Here is a 21264-nt window from a genome sequence, read left to right as displayed (position 1 = left end):
GAATAGTCATACAAGACTTGCGATGTACTGGGACATTCCTCTCCTACCATACCCTCATAATCCCTTGATGACAGGGAAGGCCTCTTAAGTGACTGCAGGATTTGCAGCATGGCCTCACGTTTGGAAACCTGGTTCTGGTTGATGATTGGGTTCAAACTACTGTATATACTTGGACTAGCACCAAGTATCAACCCACCACCCTCTCCGAACAACGCGCTATCAGATTTGATTTTCATTCCGAGCATTCCGTTGCCGCCACTGGGTAAATTGCCTGGACTACTATTGGTTGTTCCACCGCTACTGCTGCTACTTGTACTGCTCAGATTGGTTCCTATCAACTGTGATGGTTGTTGTGATTGCTGTTGCTGCTGCTGGCCCTGCTGCTGCTGTTGTTGCTGCGAGCTTTGCCCCGGGCCTTGCTGGGGTTGCTGCGAGGAAGGTGCTTCTACGCTGAGAACACCACCCGGATGCGACGGGGTGTGGTACGGCGAAGCGGTAATACTTTTGCTGTCGTGCTGATCGGTAGGCGTAGGGGCTGGAGTGTTCTTGTCCAGGTGGTCCAGACATGTGGGCGTTCCTGGCTGAACACTCCGTGGGTTGTTCGACGCCGGTGGATGCGGAGACATGGTTATCAACTGTGGATAAGAAGGATACATATCAGGTGAGTATATTTAGTGATTGCAGAAAATGTAAGCTATTCGTAAACTATGGGACACCATAGCATGTATTTGAACACCAGGTATTTTTCTAGAAGTGTTAACTCTTGTAAAAATTGTCTAAACTTCAGCAACTGCCTAAGTTTAATCTTGATCAAACTCACCTGGTCGCCGGATGGAACCGACATTGGTTGCGATACTGACGAAGGTTGCATCGGCGAAGGGGCTGCACTAGCCGGAGATCCCTCCGAAGGTAGAGGATGTGAGTCGCCAATCGAGAGTGGGTTTCGACAGTAAGACGGAGGGCCACCGTACGGCGTACTACCACCGGCACCGCAATTCTGGTTAGACCTGCATTGACGAAAGCGGGAAGAAAAGTTTATTAGAGCAATTCGTTTCATTATCCCAAACAAACATCGTAAAGCTTGAAAGAGTATATACCACAACACATAATTAAGCAAAACTATAAGCTCATAAAAGTAAAACAATAATCATCGTAAAATCCCGTTCACCAAGCGTAAGTACATTTCGCCGACAATGTGAAGATGAAAAAGAGCAGAAAAATCAAATGAAATGCAGCAGAAAGCCAAAAACAATAAAACAGAGAACAACGACACGACATGCAAACCAGGCAAAATAGCAACTGTTTCAGGTACTTAGATGCACATGAACTTTGACGAATACACTCGGGGAAGAAGGGGAAATAAATAATGAGATTTAAATAGTAGCAACTGGTAGTCAAGTAGTAGCTCATAGAAGAGTTAAGTAATCAAATAGAAAAGCACCAGAGCACGAAATGTTCCTGCTCCCGGTCTGTTTTAGTTTCTTGGAGCATTAGATCCTGTCGCTTGTTGGCCCAATCAATTACGGCATCGCATGTGAAAGTGGCGTTTAGACGCCGACCAATGAAAAGTTTAATAGACCAATAAAAGCCATCGCCCATAGAAAGGGTAAGTGTGGAAAGCGGGTAAAAGAAAAAAGCTATACAACCATAATACACCAATACAAAACAGCTTTACTGCAAAAGATTGTCCCATAAGGAAACTAAATAAACGTAGTCTGCGATTAAAAATTAACAAAACGGTAGCCCAACTCAACAAATTAACAATCAAGCAATGTAATAAAAAATGCTTGAACTTGAATATTCACAACGAACGCTAGTATGAAACGCGATGGAGCAATAGAGCAGATGAAATTATTATCTCCCAGCACCAGCAAACAAGTTTGTTTCCTAGCCGATCTGCGATTACCAGTAGCCAACGAAAACGCAAGTCTATGAATGATATACTTAAATGAAATGCACTTTGAATAACATTAGAATTAGTAATGAATTGTGATTCAAAATTAGTGATGAGCAAAATGGTGTGGAACCTGAATCGATTGTAATGGTTGGCGATTTTTATTTACAAAAACTTAACTCTCAATACCAACAAATATTAGACAGTGATTGGCTAGCACCAAAACTCGTAACCATAAAACCAATTGGAATTAGAAGATAGCATGTGTTTGGTGTAGTTGGTTCTGCGGTACCGAACGTGTGATTTTCCTAAACTGTTTGCGTGGGAGTTCTTGGGTGAACACAGAAACGAACCTTTGGGCCGACTCGAGATATTCGGGACTATCGCCGGGTGGGGAAACTCCCGAAGACGAAGACGACGACGAAGGTATGAATGACGAGGTCCCAGCTGCCGCCACTGCTGCCGTCGACCGGCAGAACGGGAACTGCTGCGAAAGGGGTGGCCGCTTATGAAACGGTATCCGGTGCGGTCGCGGTTGCTTGCCGGAACTGGTCTTGCCGGATGTCGACGAAGATGAGGACGGTGGACAGCCCACATTGGTCGGATCACGGCCGGAAGTGGATCCGGACAGGGTGAGCTGTTGCCCTTGGATGCTGCTCCGGGAACCGGCAGAACCGCTTGCTGCAGCCGTTCCGGTGGATGTCGGCTTTCTACACCTGAAAGAGCCACATAACAGCTCAGCTCAGTTGGGCTCGAAAAAGTGAAGGTTTTTTTTTTGGGGATTTGCGTTTTGTGATGGGGGTTTTCACTACTCATTATTACTAGCTTACATTTGATAAATAGATTTGTAAAAAAGATGGGGTAAACACTTGTTCAAACAAGTACAAAGTAGAGATTTGGCAGTTTCATGAATCTAAAAAGAGGTGGAAACGCTCATCTAAACGAAATGAATAATCAGATCATCGTTAACCAAGTTTAGCGCCTTTTTCTAAATTTACATACATGTTTACATATAATTTTTAAGTGGAAGAATGGTCTACACAGAGGCCACCCCGCATCTTAATAAAAACGCTAAGGTCATGGATTTAACTTATAACCTTACAAAGTTAAAACTGTTATCGTTACTTGATAATTGCCAAACACATTGCGTAGCATATTGCTTTTTTTTTAAGAATCTTCAAAAGTGTGCAAAATGCAAAGGGTAATATCATTTTCGAATATGTTAACTCTACAATTCAGACCATATAGATTTGAAGGAGGAGAAAGAAATGAATTTGGTTTTTGATGATATCAAGCCAACTCTTCGCACAAGATTGCGTAATAGTTTATATGAGGTTCAGTTTCAAAAGCCTATTATTAAATAGCTTAAGTTGTTCGCTCAAAACAGAACTATATCATTCCTTGAATAAAGTAAAAAATACACATATTAAAAAAAAGGAAATTAAAAGCCTAACAAATGCAGGAAACTAAAAAAAACTTAGGCGTAGGTCTTAAAAGAATTCGGCATGCTCAGAGTTAAATCATTCAGAAGCATTCATTAAAATGATCTACACTTAGGTAGTCAACATGGCTTACACTAGAAGACGATAGGTTGTTATTAGCACAGCGGTTTACAAACACAAACGAAATGTATAGAAGTAATACGAAGTAAAGTAAACTGCAAACACTAAAACAGCTAGGAAAATCATCAGCATACAAAACTGAAAATAGGGCAAAGTTGATACAGCTCAGGCACAGCTGCCGCCAGTTCGACGGTTTTTTGAGAATATGTAAAAGATAACCAGCGTCAAGCCCGGAAGAATACTCACTTGATGCAGGAACAGGGCACCTTGACGGTGGGATCGGTAATTTCCCACACGGAGTTGGCATTGGCATCGACCAGGGCTGCGGCCGTTACCATCGACGAGTTGTTCTCATTGTTGCTACTGCTACCAGATGAAGAGCCGGACGACGACGAGGACGTCGGCGTTGAGGATGCATTCGAGGAGGGTTCGGTTTTGATGGTAGCCCCACCCCCACCGACTCCCTCGTCCAAGGGTGACTGCTGGGGCGGTGGAATCGTCGGGGTGGCATGCATGATGCAATCCTGCCAGACGCGTTCCGGTAGCAGAACGGCCGGGGAGTTGTTGATGAGCGCCGATGACATGCTGTTTTGGTTGCCGAGATCGTTTAAGGGTGATTCCGGTACCGTTAGCGGTGGGTTCATGGCCGCTTTACTGTTGACCAGTTCCGGGAGTGGTTGTTGTTTGCTATTGTTCGGAGTAAATTCACCGCTGGGAGCACCCAGTGCATTGGAAACGGCTGCCGTGAGCGAAGCTGCCGATTGAGGGGAGGACGACTTGGCTACCGTCGTTTGGGAACCGTTGCTGGACGGTGGCGACCAATCGTCGATATCGGTCACCAGCACATACTTGGACGGATAGCGCATTTTGACACCGCCTGAAGAATAAGAAAATTGGTTACGATCGCTATTACGATGCTAACTTAGCAGTAATTGTAATGTATGTGGGCTCATTTTTAAGAAACCTAGGTATTACGCAACTGCTATCCATGATCATGATCCGATAAAATAAACGTAGTTTTACGAAAAAAAATCAAACTCTATGCTGCCGTAATTCTGCAAAGTGACGTAAGCACCATTCAAAATTTCGAAATTTTTTGGTATAATAAATATAATATCTGGTGTAAAAATAACACTGTGGTATTCCTGCTGTATTAGAATGCAAGATCTAGTCGTAATCTATCATCTATGGAAAGAAACTTAGAGGATGAGCTAGAGTTTCATGCATAATAACCAAAAAATGGGCAAAAACTATCAATGTCGCTTACGTCACTTTGCAGAATTACGGCAGTATGGCTCCAAACAAACTCTTCACCATCTGAGCGCTTTTTGAAACCGTATTTTAGTACAAATTCTACACGAATGCTAAGCTGCAAAACATGTATTATTAAAAAAGTGATTTATTTTAAAAAGGTAGACATAATAAACGAAAACATTATGGGAGTGATCCTTGAAGGAAACCAGGGGGGAATCACTGGAGAAATTCCCAAAAGAAATCCCTGAAGGAATCCTGGAGGAAATCCCGGGATGAATATCTGTCCATGTTTGTCTATGCGAAAAACAGCAAAATTGCATCTTGTCCTTTCGCTGAAATATTGACAAAATAAACTAATTTTATATCAGAGTCCTCTAGTGAGATATTTTCAAACTAGATTGAGAAATAATTACGTAGTTTATAGTATATTATGTCACTTAGCATTTTTTTTTATTAAATTTCCATAGTTTTCTCAGCACCCAACATCTTAAAACTTAATACTCACCGGTCATAATTTCCACAATGGGCGGCACCGTGTCGGCACTCTCCGAAAGGTGCATATTCTTGTTCGAGATCGGATAGAACGCACTCCAGTCATCGAGCACCTTCTGGGTCTGAGGATCGCTGGCCTTGTAGCTCTGGCCAGTGAGCGTTGCGGCGAGTCCAAAGGGAGCCAATATTACCGACCGAGGCTTCACTTCACCGGAGCTGCCCGTTTGGCTACTGCAGTTGTTGCCACTGTTGGTGTTGTTGTTGTTGCTGCTGTTGTTGCTGCCACTGGTGGCGGAGTTGGTGGTTCCCCCGTTTCCCTGCTGAGCTAGGGCTTCCTCGAGGTGTTTGATCATCAACGGTCGCACCGGAGGATGCTCCCGGATGTCCATCGAGGCACACACCGTACTGTCGCCATGTACGAAGAACGCGAAGGAAAACGACAGATGGAGAGAGCTAACCGGAAGAAACGATATGGTGAGATGATTGTTCATACCTCATGATGATCACTGAAGGAAGCTACTACAACACTAATGACCGCCGTTACCTATCTCTCAATTATTAAACTGTCGGTGGGGGAACGAAGACTTTTCTACCTGCTTAACGAAAATGTCCCAGAATTCCACCTTGGTTTGCTGTTGGAAGCAGCCGTCATCTTCCCACGGATGTCGCCTGCACTAGGAATCTCAGCACCAGGCGACACCCAATTTGCTAACAGTGGGAATGGCACTTCCGGGTGAATCACTCGAAAAGCGGATACGCAAATTCGAACATCATGATCATCGCGGGGTCATTAGCAGCGCTCAGTTCCTAACTAAATTTAGGCCAGCCAGCCAGCCAGCCGGCAGGCAGCCACTTACCTTTTGCCGAATACTCGCTCGCTGTTGGAGCTCGGTTGGACGAACCACCTGCCCAAGCGAACGACATCCCGCGAGAGTAGACATCTGGTCGGTGTTGTTGTTTTACCGGTTGATGATGAATGAACGTACGGAGCAGCCACACAGCAGCCGGCATTCGATCGTCGTCGTCGTCACAGTCGTCAGGGCCATCAAGTGACGGGATGTGTGTGTCGGTTGGAAGATGAAACAGAAGAAAAAGGGAGAAACGTGGAATAAGTTCGTTGTTGGTTTTGGACATGGCTAGGTAAAGGTGTAGAATATATTTATTTTACATCATGTCTTTTTCATGTAGCTACACTCTAAATACTCATCCAGAGTCAACATATTTTTCAGTTTAATTTTATTCATAACTATAACATGTTTAAGAAAAAGTTAACAGCACTGACATCCCAATAATAACTCTTGTAGAATCTCCGGGAGTAATCACGGGACGATCTCCTGGGAAAGTCACAATATGAACACCGGAAAGAATCGAGGAAAATCTTTAAGAGAAATCTCGAGAGCAAGAGTAACTCCGTGAAATCATCTGAGATATATACTGAGGGAAACTCTTGGAATAATTCCTGGACAAAATCTCACAAAAATTTGAATGGGCAAAACGCAGGGTAAACTACGGTAAAAGTCCCACGAGGGACCCGGAAACAACGCCGGGAAAACTTCTGGAATTTTGGAAAGAATTCTATATGATTTCCGTGAAAAACTCCAGGAGAAACCGGTAGGAATTTGGGAATCTCGCAAAACTCTCAAGGAAGAATCTCTGAAAGAATTCGTGGATAAATGCCGGTAGGAATCCGGAAGACATGACATAAAAAATAGCAAAGGAATCTTGTGAGAAATCTTGGAAGACAATCCAGAAAGTTCCAGAAAGAAGTCCGGACGGAATTTCTGGATAAATCCTTGTTAAGAAATTTGGCTTTTAACTTCCAGATTTAATTTCTTTTAACGAACCTTATGAAGAGAAGGTGCAAAAACATTGCCTTTAGAGAAAACGTTGTACACGTCCGGTCACAACAATGGCGTGGTCGAGTCTTCCACATGCGACTAGACATGTCATGGCGGAGTACCACAGAAATCCTTCGGGACTCTGATAGAGAAGGCAGAGATCCCATGAGACTGGACTGCGATAGAGAAGGCGGAGTTCCAGAAGGATACGATTGGACTCTCGGGAATCTGAAAGAGAAGGCAGAGACCCCATGGACTCCGACAGAGATGGTGGAGTACCACAGAAATATTACTGGACTCTGATAAAGAAGGCAGAGACCCTAATAGTCAACATTCCTATTAGCCTGTGCACCAGTTTGTGCTATCTTCTACACTCTTTCAGGAAATTTGAAAACGAGGACCTCAGTAAACGTAAAATTTCCTGTGGGAGTAAGTAAGAGAGCATCAAAGGCTGCACAGACTAATAGAGATAGAATATGACCATTGATGGAGTTGTCAAAGTAATTAATCAAGTGACTGAGTATTTTGAGAAATACGTAATAACCTTTTTCGAATTTGCAGCATCTCAGACACTGTCCGTAAACTACGTAGACTCATATTGAGTCGTCTCAGAACCCTCTTCCCTCTCGTAGAGCCTTCCATACAAACAAAAATCGAAATGTTTATGGAGCGTAGGCTTTGGCCTTTGGATTTAATTTTAATTTTTATCTGTATTAACGAGATTTTTAGCCCTAGGCTAGTTCATCTCGGGACCCACGCTTTACTTCCCTTCCGAAGGAAGTACCCACATTTTGTGAGCTTGTCGGGAGTGGGATTCGATCCCAGGTCCTCGGCGTGATAGTCAAGTGTTCTAACCATTACACCAGACCAGGTCCGCTCCACGTTTGGCCTTTGGAGTACTAATCTGAATATTCGGTATACGAATCGGTCTGAAAATGCAACTTAGTGTTCACTGCTAGTAAGCAAGCTACGGGTTATATTTCCAGATCATTCCCAAAAGGCAGCCATTGTGGCGGTCATCTTTGTACTTTAGCAATAATGTCCCCTTAAGACCATTGCATATTGTTTTGAAATGAGAAAATATAACAACGCTGACTTACCGTTCGATAACATTATGAAGCGCTTTGAACAACAGTGATCGGCACTCGTACGATAGACCAGCCTCCCAGGATCCTTTGTCGCCTTCTGTAAAGAGAAACGGAGAAAAATAAACAATGTTAACATTGGGGTTTTCAAATACTGACATCATGGAAATATTAATAAGTAATTTTGTTCCAAATTTTCAAGAGAAAAACAAACTGTAACGTTACTGTTACGGTAGATATGTTGGGAGTTCGTCCAGCAGCGATCAAAACACGAAATATGACCAGCTTAAAGCTATAAATATTCTATTATTAGGATAGATTTTATAACAAGTTCATTAGGTAACTATTAGGGTTATTCCGTAGCCTGTAAGTGAGTTGTAAGTTAAACCTAGACTAAGAAACGCATATAAAATTTCACTATACATAATAAGGAAAACCAAAACCACTAGCAGGCTCAAAACGACGAATCTGAATCGAATAACAGAATTCGGTTGCCAATTCTCTTTTGCTTGTCTTCGGGGTTGGTGTTTAGGGCTTTTATCTAAATTCCCATCTAACTAAGCACCGGCCAATATTGATCGAGTTTATTCTTGCGCTTCGTCTAATGTCTCATGGTCAATTTGGTATTAATTACTAATTTATAAATTAGCTGCGATATCATATAGGGTATTGGTTCCCTTATTAAGCATGTGGCTCGCATTTTCATCCTACAAAAATCAAAGTATTGAAGCGTTGTTTGTTTCGTTTCTTATTTTTGTGTTTTTTGTTAGAAGTGAGCACCCATGAAAACAAAAAGAACGGAATCAATCGGTGCCGTATTCGCTTGTTTTCGGATAGGATGAATATGGGAGCGTGAGATTACTGATGGCACACATACCCTAAAATTGAAAAAACTAAAATTTCCTTCAGATTTTTTTTATCTGTATTAACGAGCCCTAGGCTAGTTCATCTCGGGACCCACGCATTACTTCCCTTCCGAAGGAAGAACTCACATTTTGCGAGTTTGTCGGGGGTGGGATTCGATCCCAGGTCCTCGGCGTGATAGTCAAGTGTTCTAACCATCACACCAGGTCCGCTCCCACCTTGAGATTGAAAAATTGTCTCTAGAATTCTGTTTCCGTCTAGTTCACGTCTATTTCGGGTACAACCTGAATCCAATTCCCGGCACACCTTCTACGTGGCAGGTGACAAAAATTATGATTTCACCTAGGGTCAAAAAGTGATGTGTTCAAAGTACTTTTGAACAGAAAGATTTTCAATTTAGATGGATGTAGCTTTGGAATAACAACCAACAATAATATTTTAGCCCACCAGATCATAATAAACCATCACAGTACAACAGAGAAATCTTTCTCTGTGGTTGTGAAATCCGATGTTTCGTATGCAGAAAACTCCCGCACACATTTGCTTGCATCCTCCCTAGACGAAGACAACTTATTGTTTACATTTTACCGATAAGAATAAAAGTGAATTATTTATAAAATTGAACAGCTTTCGCTACATTCTGCAGCGATGAAATCCAATTTTGAAGTGCCACAGAGTTTTTGTGGGATGTGAATTGAAAGTTGGTTCGACAATTGAATCTGGTGAAGTGAACATTGTACGGCGATTAAGAACGATTCGGCTAGCTGCTGCCTTGGTGCGGTGGCCTTCGTCGTACGCAAAACGAGAAAAAAATGTGAAGCCGTTAGAGCAGTGAAATTTTGCGTAATTATTCGATTTCCAGTGCTAAAGAGGCTGGTTATCGATAGCCTACATCTTTTTGCTTCCATCTAATGAGGCATTGGTACCTTTGCCAGAATATCTGAAATGATTGGCCACAGACAAACAGACGTAACACTCTTCAAAACGTCTTGGCACATGCATTTAACGATCAATTTAAATGTTATTTGATTTGCGCGATTGTTCCACCAGATGCGCTAGTGTTCGATCGCTTTGACGTTTACCAGTGTACACGTTGCTGAATGATGCAAACGAAAATTACAGGCAATTTGTGTAGTAGTGTGCGTATCAGCAAAATGTCAAATCGAAACCCATCATGGCCGACAGTGTCGCGCGCGGTTCTACCAACAGGTGGCAGTGTGCTCATGAAAATGACACCGGGCAAAAGTTGTTGATGAATTTCCTCTAAGAGTTACGTCTGTTTGTCTGTGGATTGGTTATTTTCTATCTGATGTGACGGGAATTAGCGCATATGACGAAGTAAACTTTTAGCCTACATTCTTATTGTAAGGCAATACTGTAGAATATACTGTACACGCAGTAGCAGTGTACTGTGTATATTTTGTGCGGCTATTTATACGATAACTAGTGGAGTCCATGATGAGGGTAATTATCTGGTTGACATTTTGCGATAGATGGAATGCGTTTTGTGACTATGATACATTATATAATGCAGTTGTGTTTCCAGATATTGTATTTATTTGTCGTAGACGTGAAAAAAAGAAACAGATAATTGTTTAATAAGCTTCAATAACAGTTTTCCCGGTTGAGTTCCAATCTGCCAACAGTACAACATTGGCTACAATAACTGGAAATCTTTAGAATTTATGAAGATGCAGTTTTAGGCAAAATGTTATCCTTTTGGATTTATTTTTTTTAAAGGTGTAGTAGAAAAGTATCAGCATCGCGTTGTTATATGAATGAATAGAATGATTAATAATTGCAATGTCAATAAGTATCCCTCAAAAACATCTTTCAATATATTCATGCAATTAACAGTGTTCTGAATTTATTCATATCTTGAAATCGAATAATTTCCCTTAGAGTTAGTTGCATATTACGGAATGTGCAGTTTTCTGAACAAGCCTTTTATTGTGATTATAAAAGTAATAATTACATATATATTTCGAAACCTCCACCAGATATCACTAATTCAATCTTCCGAAAAGGTAATAATCGTTAATCGCTTCATAAGCATTTCTCTTAATCATCATCTATCGCATACTCCGCCGTTCAAGTGTGTGCTGGCTGTGCACTCATTTGAACCGGTGCTCACTTGCACTGCACAGATAGCCGTTCGCTTCGCAGCCTACTATTATTGGTGTCACGGATGTGTGTGAGAAGCGAGGCATTGCGTTCACATTCGCAAGAATCGTTTAGCCATCAGCATGCGCCCTAAACAGATCCTAAAAACCCGTAATACAATATTAATATTCTAATTTGCTGTAAATCTTCTGTATGTATGGGAAGCTCACCGCGCTCCGGCTGGGTAGTTATTACACACTTTATTGTGTCCCATTTTCGTATGTGCGGAGATATCATTGCACAGTGGCTTTTTTTCGGTGTTACGATGTTCAAGTAGTAATCAATTTCTTGGACCAGTATTGGTGAGTTTACCAAAACCCTCTCCCACTCCAAAACCCCAACGTTGCTTCGCATGCAATCAACACATCATTAAAATTATTGTTGACAAAATTCCGAAAGATTTTTGACATTTGCGGTCGCTTGTGGTCGTGAATGCGTCACCGTTTTACAAGGAATTTCTGTGTATGTGTGTCGGCGCAAATTATTCTCTCTTTCTCTCGTTTGCCTTTTGCCTCTCTTCGGCTGGCACTTTAAAATGTTTGAGAGTATGTGTTTTCATCTTCGCCGCCGAAAGGGCCAAAGCGGACTCGATTAGTTGTATGTACAATTTTTATTAACATTTAATTGAGCGTAATGAAAATGTATTATTATTTTGGCACACAGCACGGATGAACTGACCAGTAGTGTTGAACTGGTTCCGACTCATGCTGGCAATACAAATAGAAAACGGTTATATCTTGTTTACCCCAATAATGGTCTCCTTCGTGTAGATCTTTGTGGGGATGGTGTCGGTGGCATTGAAGTCACGTTCTTTGTGTGTGTGTTCCCATTACACAAGGAGAAGAAAACTGGCCCCCCACAAGTGGAGCAATGCATGTTAGTTATCACCGTGTTGTGCGGGGTTTCCTCATTCAAGTGGCATAGCAGAGCAGCTACGAAAGGGGATGTCGTCAAGCTTGCTTGGTGATACATATATTTGTGTTTGTACGCATCATTGCGTGATTGTTTCCACAGTAGGATAGGCTTCGATTGTTGCACAGCAATACGTATGGGAACCCTATAAAAGAGCTGATGACGGATGATGACTTTTTATCTGGTGTTTACGTTCTTCACTGGTGGCTCCCGATTTGGAAGCCACGCCCATCAGCGACTGATTGTCAACATTCGAAGCAGCAACAACAAGGGTAGTGGGTGGTGCATGTTCGGTGCATTGTAATCACGATGCACCAAGCTATTGCAGTTTGGAGCGTGTAAACAAAACAATTTAGGATTGGGCTATAATCTGATAGGGTGACGAAGGAGATTATCGGCATATTTGTTCTCTTCGTCATAAGGGGTTTTTGTTGGCCAAGTTTCTTGAAACTTGGTGGTATAATTCAGCTTAGTTGGGAAGGATATGAGGCCAAATCTGAGTCCAACAGCTTAAAAAAACATGACGAAGAGAACAAAACTGCTGAAAATACATAGTTTACCCTATATAAAACAACCATTGTCGTGTTTTCCATTTTAATTTCAAGCTTTTTGAACAAGCTTTTCTCAAATGACTTAGTATCCAAGAGCAACAACACACCTAGAACTTATCATGTAATTTTAGGTGTCCTGAACCTGACATATACGAGCGTCTTCAAAGACACAAATATAGAGGCCAAAACATGTCAATAAAACTTATTTTTTTCTTAGCGTCTAGCAATCGCTAGAACTGATTTGACAGATAGAACATTTAAAAGTAAAATATTGGAATGCAAGAGCTTCGAACACCGGATGCTGATTGTGAGCCATATGTCGATCTTACATCTCGGCTATTTCACCGGGATAGAACATGAGTGATGAATATGATACTGATTCTACATTTCTGGTGAAATGGATTTATTGACATCTAACACAACCAACCAGTACATGATGCGCGTGAAATTGAGTCCAATTTGTGATTCAGTCTTGGAAATGTTTACGTTCTTTGATGGTTCTTGAATTTTTAAGTTTGTAGGGTATTGGTTCTTTTATTAAACTTGTGGATCCTATTTTCGTCCTACTCAAAACAAAGGAATGGAGCGCTGTTTATTTTGTTTCTTATTTTTGTATTTTTGTTTGAAGTGGGCAAACTTCAAACGCGATGCGCAAAACGTTGACATAACCGATCGTGCCCAATTTTGCACAAATATTTGGGTCCTCAAATGGGATCAAAAAAGCTTTGATCTGATGGGTTACCATTGACTTTTTCATTTTTCCATATAAACGATGACCCACTCTAGTGTATATATAACACCTACAAGTTATGCAACTAAAGCGTGCTGTGCCGCTTGACCTTATTCACCACACAATCTATCACGAGCACTATAAATAACCCCTATCCATGGATCGCATCACCGACCCAACGGTGACTCCCAGATCTCCCATCCTTTCCATCTAACAAATACCCCAGTCTGTGCTGGTTGTGGGGATGCAGAGGTGATCTCGGTCTTTAGTAGCAACAACCAGCACACTCTAACATTCCTTTCCCTTCCCAACTGACTATAATGACGTGGCCGGCGCCGTTATTGATCAATAATGTATGAGCTGCTTAAATTGCACTTTGAGAATAAGTGGAGTGTCCCAGCCCTTATTCATTTGGATCTCAGTGCAATTGGTACCAGCTCAGATCAATCACAGAGGAGCAACCATTGACATGTATAGTCAGATTTGATCGTTTTTGATCGTGATTTGGGGGAATATCACTAAGTACTCTTCCCAAGATTCTCTAAAAATTCGGCTTTCTGGGATAATGCCACCAACATTATAGGTGAATTTCTCTCAAGATTCCTTGGGATTCTGGGGCTATATTTTTCAAGAATCTAGGGCACTTTCTTTCAGGTTTATCAATTATTGAAGGATTTCTCACGAAACTTTGAGCAGAGTTCTCTAGAGAAATTATGATTTTGAAGAATCCCTCGCATAGATTTTGTGATTCCTCTTAGGGTTCGGAAGAAATTCTTCTCAGCATTTTACAAGAGTTCCAGTAGAATTCCGTTTTCTGTATTTTGGAGCAGTTGCTCCCAGAATTCCCTTTCAGGATTCAGGGAGAATCCTTCTTAGTAATCAGGGAAAATCCCTGACTTGATTATAGGAAGATTCTGTTGAGATATTGGTGTAAAAATTTAAAGTATTCTAGAGGAATCACTTTCAGAGTTCTGAGTTTAGGGCAAAGATGTTTTCGATCACCTGGCAATCATTTGACTCATTTATTCATAACTCAGCTCAGAAGCATAACATTGAAATGAGATGTTCGGCAAACTTGTAGATTATTGTTTTTCCTACAATTATCACCAAGGACGCCATGTCCTAACTCTCATATATGCGGCGTGACAACGCTAGTACCACCTACTCATACTTAACGATCGAAAAATCCGATCGTTTAGTATGAGTAGGTAGTACTAACACTTTTACGCCGTAAATAGAAGAGTTAGAATATGACGTCCTTGGTGATAATTGTAGGAAAAACAATAATCTACAAGTTTGCCGAACATCACGTTTTAATATTAGGCTTCTGAACTGTTATAGACAAATGAGTCAAACGATTGCCAGATGATCGAAAACATCCTTGGTTTAGGGGAGTCCTTTAAAAGATTCTGGGCAATGTCTTTTAGGAATCTGCGATAATTTTTTTGTTTTATGTTGGAATACCTTACAGAATTCCAGAGAATCCTTTTCAGGATGATGGAAAAGTCCATTCTAGAAGTTTTCATAATTCCTTCCAGGGAGAATCCTCATCAGATTTTCGGAAAAAATCCCTCTTAGGTTTCTAGATATATTTCTCTCAAGAATGTGGAAGAACCCCTCTTATGATCCTACTCAGGGTTCTGGAGGAATCACTCGTAGAATTCTAGAGAATATCTTTCGGGATTATGGCAGACTTATTCGCAGCATTCTAAAGAATTCCACCCAGAATTTTAGGGGAAATCTGGGAGAATACTTAAAAGGATTCTGGAGGAATTCTTTTCAAGTTCTGTTAGAGTATATCTCAGGTTTCTTTGGCAAACTCGCCCAGTATTTTGAGGGAACCTTTCTCTGAATTCTGGAATCTTTCATAGGGTTCTAAGCAACTAGCAACGCTTTTTAGGATTCTGAGTTATTTCTTTTAAGTTTTTTGAGGAATTCATCTTAGAATTCCTAAAATCTTCTTTGTTTTGTGGGAATCTCTCACAATTCTAGATGAATTTATCTCAAGAATATGAAAGAAAAACTCTTGGAATTTCTCTCATAATCTTGGAAGGAATCATCCAAGGATTCTAGGAGAATCATTTTTACGAATCTGGAACATTTTGAGAGAATCCCAAGGGAAAGCTTATCTTAGGATTATGAGACTATCTATCACAGGATTCTGGGAGAAATTCTCTCGGGACTCTGAGACCAGAGTTTAAAATTTTCATTTTCAATGAGTAAAATTAAACGTGATCTCTGAGGGATCCAAATAAAATTCATTTTGGCGAATGAATTTTTTCACCTATTCATTCATTTTTCTGTCACTGACCATTTCCACTGGGAAATAAAACTGGACCGTAACTTCCGATTATACTTCCAATCACCTCAAAACTTGTGTATACTAGTTAATTAGAATATTAATTATGTTCTCTATTTGTCCATTAAGTCGGATTGTGCGTCTGTTAACAGAAATTGGACATTTTACGACGTGCGAAAAAATATTCGTGACAGAGAATTTAATGAAAAAAGAGAGGCATTCAGCTGACAATGAATGTGGCCAAAAACGAATGAAAAAATGAGAATGTCAATCTTCACTGTCAACCTTCGATTTTTTTACACATTGTCTGAGACAATCCGTCTCATAGATATGGAGTAATCTCTCTCAGGATTCTAGGAAAATCCTTAATAGAATTCAGAGTGAATTCTTTCCAAGATACCGGGCATTCATTTTCGAATCAGAGTCACGAAGTGTTCCAATAGACGAGTGCACCGATGAACATTGAGTTCACTGAGCCTGAAAATTTTTGACAGCACAGCGGGGTCGACTCTCAACAACTTCTACTCAGAGATGCATCACCAAAATGCGCCGATAATTTTTTTCTTTAATTTCTTACATGAATTTCCAATTAAAGTGATGCATATGCATATAGTTAATGCACTAGTAAAAAATTTTGCAACTTCATCACGAAAACTAGATGTAATAAATTAAACAAATTTTCAGCTGGGTAGAAGTTGTTGAGAGTCGACCCCGCCGTGGTGTCAAAATTCGCTGCCCGAGTGAACTTTCAGCGGGCGGTGCACTCGTCTATATTTTGATATTGAATTTATTTAGACAAATGATGCAGCAATCGAACTATTTTATAGTTTTGTAATATTTTATAATATCGAATCGATGTAAAAACATCGATTTAAAGCATCGACTAAATCAGTGAATCGATTCTGCTGATCCGATTCGAATTGATTCACAAAAATCGATGTCTCAGCCAGATTTGCCCAACCTCACCCTATGGCATGGTACGGTTATACGCTTGGTGACGCTAACTGCACAGCCACAAGGCTCTACATAGGAAGGAAATTCTGGAAAAAGAACTTCCAGAAGAACTGCTGGGTAAATACCTGAAGCCTGAACAAACTCGCAGAAGATCCCTTCTTCCACATCTAGCGATTTCTCGAGAAATGTTACTAGAAATATGCAGTGAGTCAGGATAGATTACTCCATGGCTGCCTAACCCGAGTGGCACACATGTTCTACACATCAAATAAAAATGACTAAAACCAGTCATATGACAGTTATGTAAACTGTTAAAGATCATATATGTTACCTGAGAAACTTGTAATCCATCATAAGTTATCAAAACTTCTACAAGAATAATTGGTCTTCAAAATGTTAATTGGGAAGCCTATTTGTGAATGTATCCTATCTGATCAATATATAGATATATTGATCCGATGAAAACGACAAGAACTAATCAGTTTTGAAAATGTTTGAAGTGTGCTAATATTGTTAAGTTACTGCTAGCATTTCGAATGGTATTCCAGCTAACATGGACAAACGATCCACCCACAGCACAATTATATTCACATCCCGCGGATAGTCAGGTGAGGAAATTTTCCATATTCACTACCTAATCGGTTCATTCATGAACGAACGAGCGCCCCCAGTAATTTACATAGTAGATAGTAGACTCGCGGACTCGCCTAGTCTACTAAACGAGAGTGGAATCTCCCACCAAACAACGACATCAATTCAATTCGTGACGACGATGACGGAACACTGCACTGATTCTGCTTCTGCCTCAGTGGCAGGAGTCCATGGGAAAATGTGCCCCAAAAGGAGGTCGTCAACGAGAGCCAAGAGCGTGATGAAATTGTTGCACTACAAAGTGTACATCGGATCAAGCCAAGCTTTGTGTAATTGGGTAAATTTGGCAAATGCTTTCGTTTCTCCGGATTCTTTCCCCGCACGAAGGCTAGTAACGGGATATGCGAATAAAGTTCCCTTGATTTCCTCTCCCTCTGTGGTGGTGTGGAGCTAGGTGTGGAGAAGATGGGGAAAGGTAACAACTGGTTTCGAGTTTTGAAACACGCGCACGTCATCATTGTCGACAACGACGTCTGGAAACAGCACGTTTTGTGTGTGCGAAACAGCAAACTCAGCTTGCGGTTCTACGCTCAGTGATGAATTTGTTGCTGTATGGAATAAATTAGAATGTTTGTGACGTCATATACCACGGAAAAGTATCGGAAATTATGGAGGCTAGGAAGCTTTTGGAGGTAGGGGGTGGCGCCACCCCTCTGTCAACTACGGTCTACTACGACCACCCTAACAAAACCGGGAAGGCTGATAAACTTGAATTTCTTGTTTCTTATGTTTATGTACTGTGGGCGAATTGTGCTCTCTAGTGTGAGTGCATGCGTCTCCCTCTCAGTACTAATACCACACATCATCGAGCAAAGGTACGTATAGTAAATACGCGATGCTAGTAGGTTACAATAATAGAGTTAATAAACTATAGAGGACGAATGTCGCTGCTGTTCCTTTTGTTCTCGTTCGCAAACATGTCGGGTACCTATCTGTCAAACTGCATACTTTTTCGCTTTGACACTTATAGCCCGGCCTATCTCCGCCAGCAAGAGATGTTTCGGCAGCGACGCCAGCGACATTCTTCCTCTATAGTTTATTACCTCTATTGTTACAATTGAAGCATACCGAGAATGTTTTCAAAAAAGATAGCATAGCATAGCATAGCATGAATACTTGCACAAATCGTGGATGGAGTTGCAAAGATGAATATATCCATTGTCATTGCAGATGTCGCTACTATCTACAATAACATAGACCCACTCATCTCCACACACCTGGCCAAGTCCTTGCAAGCATTTTACAAATCTTATCATCAACTTAGAAAGCGTCCAGAACTGAAACGGCTTCCAATAGATGACAGGATGGGAAATAGCGAATATTTGAAAGATTTATGGTTATATAATAATTTAGTATATAATAAAGCAATCGGAAAGATCTCATCAAATTCCATCTTGTCGTATGACCGCGCCAACGCTTCGATTTCTTCATTTGCTACCTGCGAGTACCGAAATCCCAAATCTGTGGGTAGTCGAACGTCACACCTCCAGTAGCCACTATTACGAACTCACACCATAGAGACGCATTGCAATGGTAGAGCTGCATCCTTCTTCTGAATCCCCACACGAGATACGCGCTTGCGGAATTACAATTTCTCTTCCCACTCAAACTCGGCTTCCAAAACCTCCATAAAAACTGATTGCCAGCGGTAGACACTCATAGATGGGTTCAATTTAGAACCATTCATAACATAACCACCACACATTTTCAAACAAAGTCGAATCTTTCAAATTTTAAACACACAAAAATCCACTTGTTGGCACATAATTGATTGCTCACGATCAACAGCGGAAATGTTTCAAGTTTCAGTTGAACAATTTAACAACTTTAAAAGCTTTTCATTTCTCCCGGATTTTCGCGAAAATAACCAGAGAAAAAATCTGCTGTCACAAAAAAAAACACGTCCACTCGCGAGCCATACCGAGAATGTTTTCGAAAAAGATGACTCAAAAGACCTACACGGAACCGCCAAACTACCCAAAATTGAGTTCTTTTGACGCAATCCCATAGTTCGGCCCAATAACCCAAATTTGAGTAAATCGATTAAACTCACACTAGGTAAATTGCCTTCTCCTCCAGCAAAAACATTTACTTAAGAGTAGGTAAATTCAACCCAAGACCCCCCCTCATGCAACCCAAATTTGAGTAAACCTGCATTTACCCAAAATTGGCTTATTGGGCTCAAGGACCCCCGTTGGGTAGATGCATCTCTGTTTGTTTTTGACAACATCGGTGAGGGAAAGAGGGAAAACAACCTAATTTTGGGTAACTAGTTTATTCGATATACTCAGCTTTGAGTAAAATCGACCCAAAAATTAGGTAATTTGATTTCTCCGTGTACACGGAGAGACAAAACTACCCAAAAGTGAGTTCTTTCCACCCAACTTCGGGGTTGCGTGCGTCAAGCCAATTTTGAGTTGATGGAATCGATGTTTTTGTTGGGTTGTTCCCGCTTGCTTCCATGTGAAAAAATACCTAATTTTAATTTTTTTCCACCCAACCGAAATTTTGACTAGGTTGTATTCACTCAGATTTGAGTACTGTGCTAGAAACTCAGTGTTGGCTTGACGCACGGAACTGCAAAAGTTGGGTTGTTTCTCTCTTCACTCTCTGACAACAATAGAAAATGCGCATGAAAAGGGAGATGAAAAAGAACTGAGTTTAAAAGTACCTAATTTTGAGTTTTTCAGTTTCTCCGTGTATGGTTAAAACCTTAATATATAATAGACGAAGATTTTCAGTTAGCTCCAAACCAAGCGAATATTTTTCAAAATCAATAAATCACAAGCATGGGAAAGCCGCTCACAAAACGGAAGAACTGCTAATGAGATAACAGTGATTCATCCGGGGATCGACCGAAACTCTCTTGGAGTTGGTGTATGAATCACTCGTTCACAACGTGACTTGGGAAATGATCACGAGCACGCAAATGCACGCACTCGCCACAAAACTGCTTCTATTGCGTAGCAAGTATAAGCAACCGGCGATTGTCAACCACCAACACACCGTCCCAGACCGCATCATAGAAAAAAACTATCCTTAATTAATCTAAGGGTGTATTAGATTACTCGGCAAAGGGCACAATGTGATGTGTGCCGATCGCGAGCGTTGTGTGAGGAGAAATCACACACCACTGCCGCCGCCACAGCCGATGATGGTTTATTTTTAACTCGGATCCAAAGGAAGGAGGAAAGACCTTCAGTACACCGCACGGCTTCGCGGTTCTAAATATAAACGACACACAAAAAACACGAGAATGGCGCACGCGGCCGACAGTCGATACGATACGACGATACGTACGCCGCCGAATCACGCGCGCGTTGCCCATATTAATTGCACAGCAAAGCGCCCATCATCGCATCGGCAGCGATTCTTGGTCCGCCCGCGCCGCGATTATTGTTCCCATTATAAATACCTAGTTGGGCCATCGCGATACAACGCAACGGGTTCAGGGATCAGGATACATACATGAATGTAGAGAAGAGAGATTGGCTGTGTCGTGCGTGTGGCACACGAGCAACCGGCTACTGTCGAGTCGAGGTTCCGCTCGCGGATTTTAACACCGCAGCAGCCGTCGCGTCAACGTAATAATCACTATGGCATATAAAGAGATCTTAGGGGGAAACAGAGCAAACGGGGTAAATCAGCATAATTGAATGTGTATGGATTTAGCTGTTACTGCTAATTTGCTGTTGGACAATGATGGTTCATAAAACCGCCTAAAAGCTTAGCTTTAAAACTGTTAAAGGCAAGCAATCAAATAATTAGCAAAAGCCCATTTCAGAAATAGAAAAAAAAATATATATAGTTCTTCTGGATCACACCGTAGATTACAGTAAGCAAAAGGACTTCCAGACCTTTCGATATGAGCCTGCTCTGAAATTGATGTGGAATCAAGCTTGTTTTACACAGCTATCTTCTGTATTGCCCCACAGTAGGCCTGGCCGTTTGAGTGCTTAGAATGCATCTCCGATGTACTGCAAGCATTTCAAGATTTCAATACAAACAAAGCTGT

General features: G+C 41.3%; 1 protein-coding gene across 1 annotated transcript; it reads right to left on the bottom strand.

Moving 5' to 3' along the window:
• On the bottom strand, nt 1-8301 carry LOC109623134 (mediator of RNA polymerase II transcription subunit 13; the record flags this gene model as incomplete). Its single annotated transcript, XM_062843898.1, is given in 7 exon segments — nt 1-635; nt 821-1007; nt 2248-2610; nt 3703-4333; nt 5216-5655; nt 6060-6143; nt 8141-8301. Coding segments are annotated over 7 exon segments (2489 nt in total), but the record flags the coding sequence as incomplete, so codon positions are not given.
• Nucleotides 8302-21264: the final 12963 nt, after the last annotated feature.

The sequence above is a fragment of the Aedes albopictus genome, unplaced genomic scaffold, assembly GCF_035046485.1.
Source record: "Aedes albopictus strain Foshan unplaced genomic scaffold, AalbF5 HiC_scaffold_626, whole genome shotgun sequence".
NCBI classification, from domain to species: Eukaryota; Metazoa; Arthropoda; class Insecta; order Diptera; family Culicidae; genus Aedes; species Aedes albopictus.
Note: the sequence above shows the minus strand (reverse complement) of the source record. Positions and strands in the feature narration are given on the sequence as shown.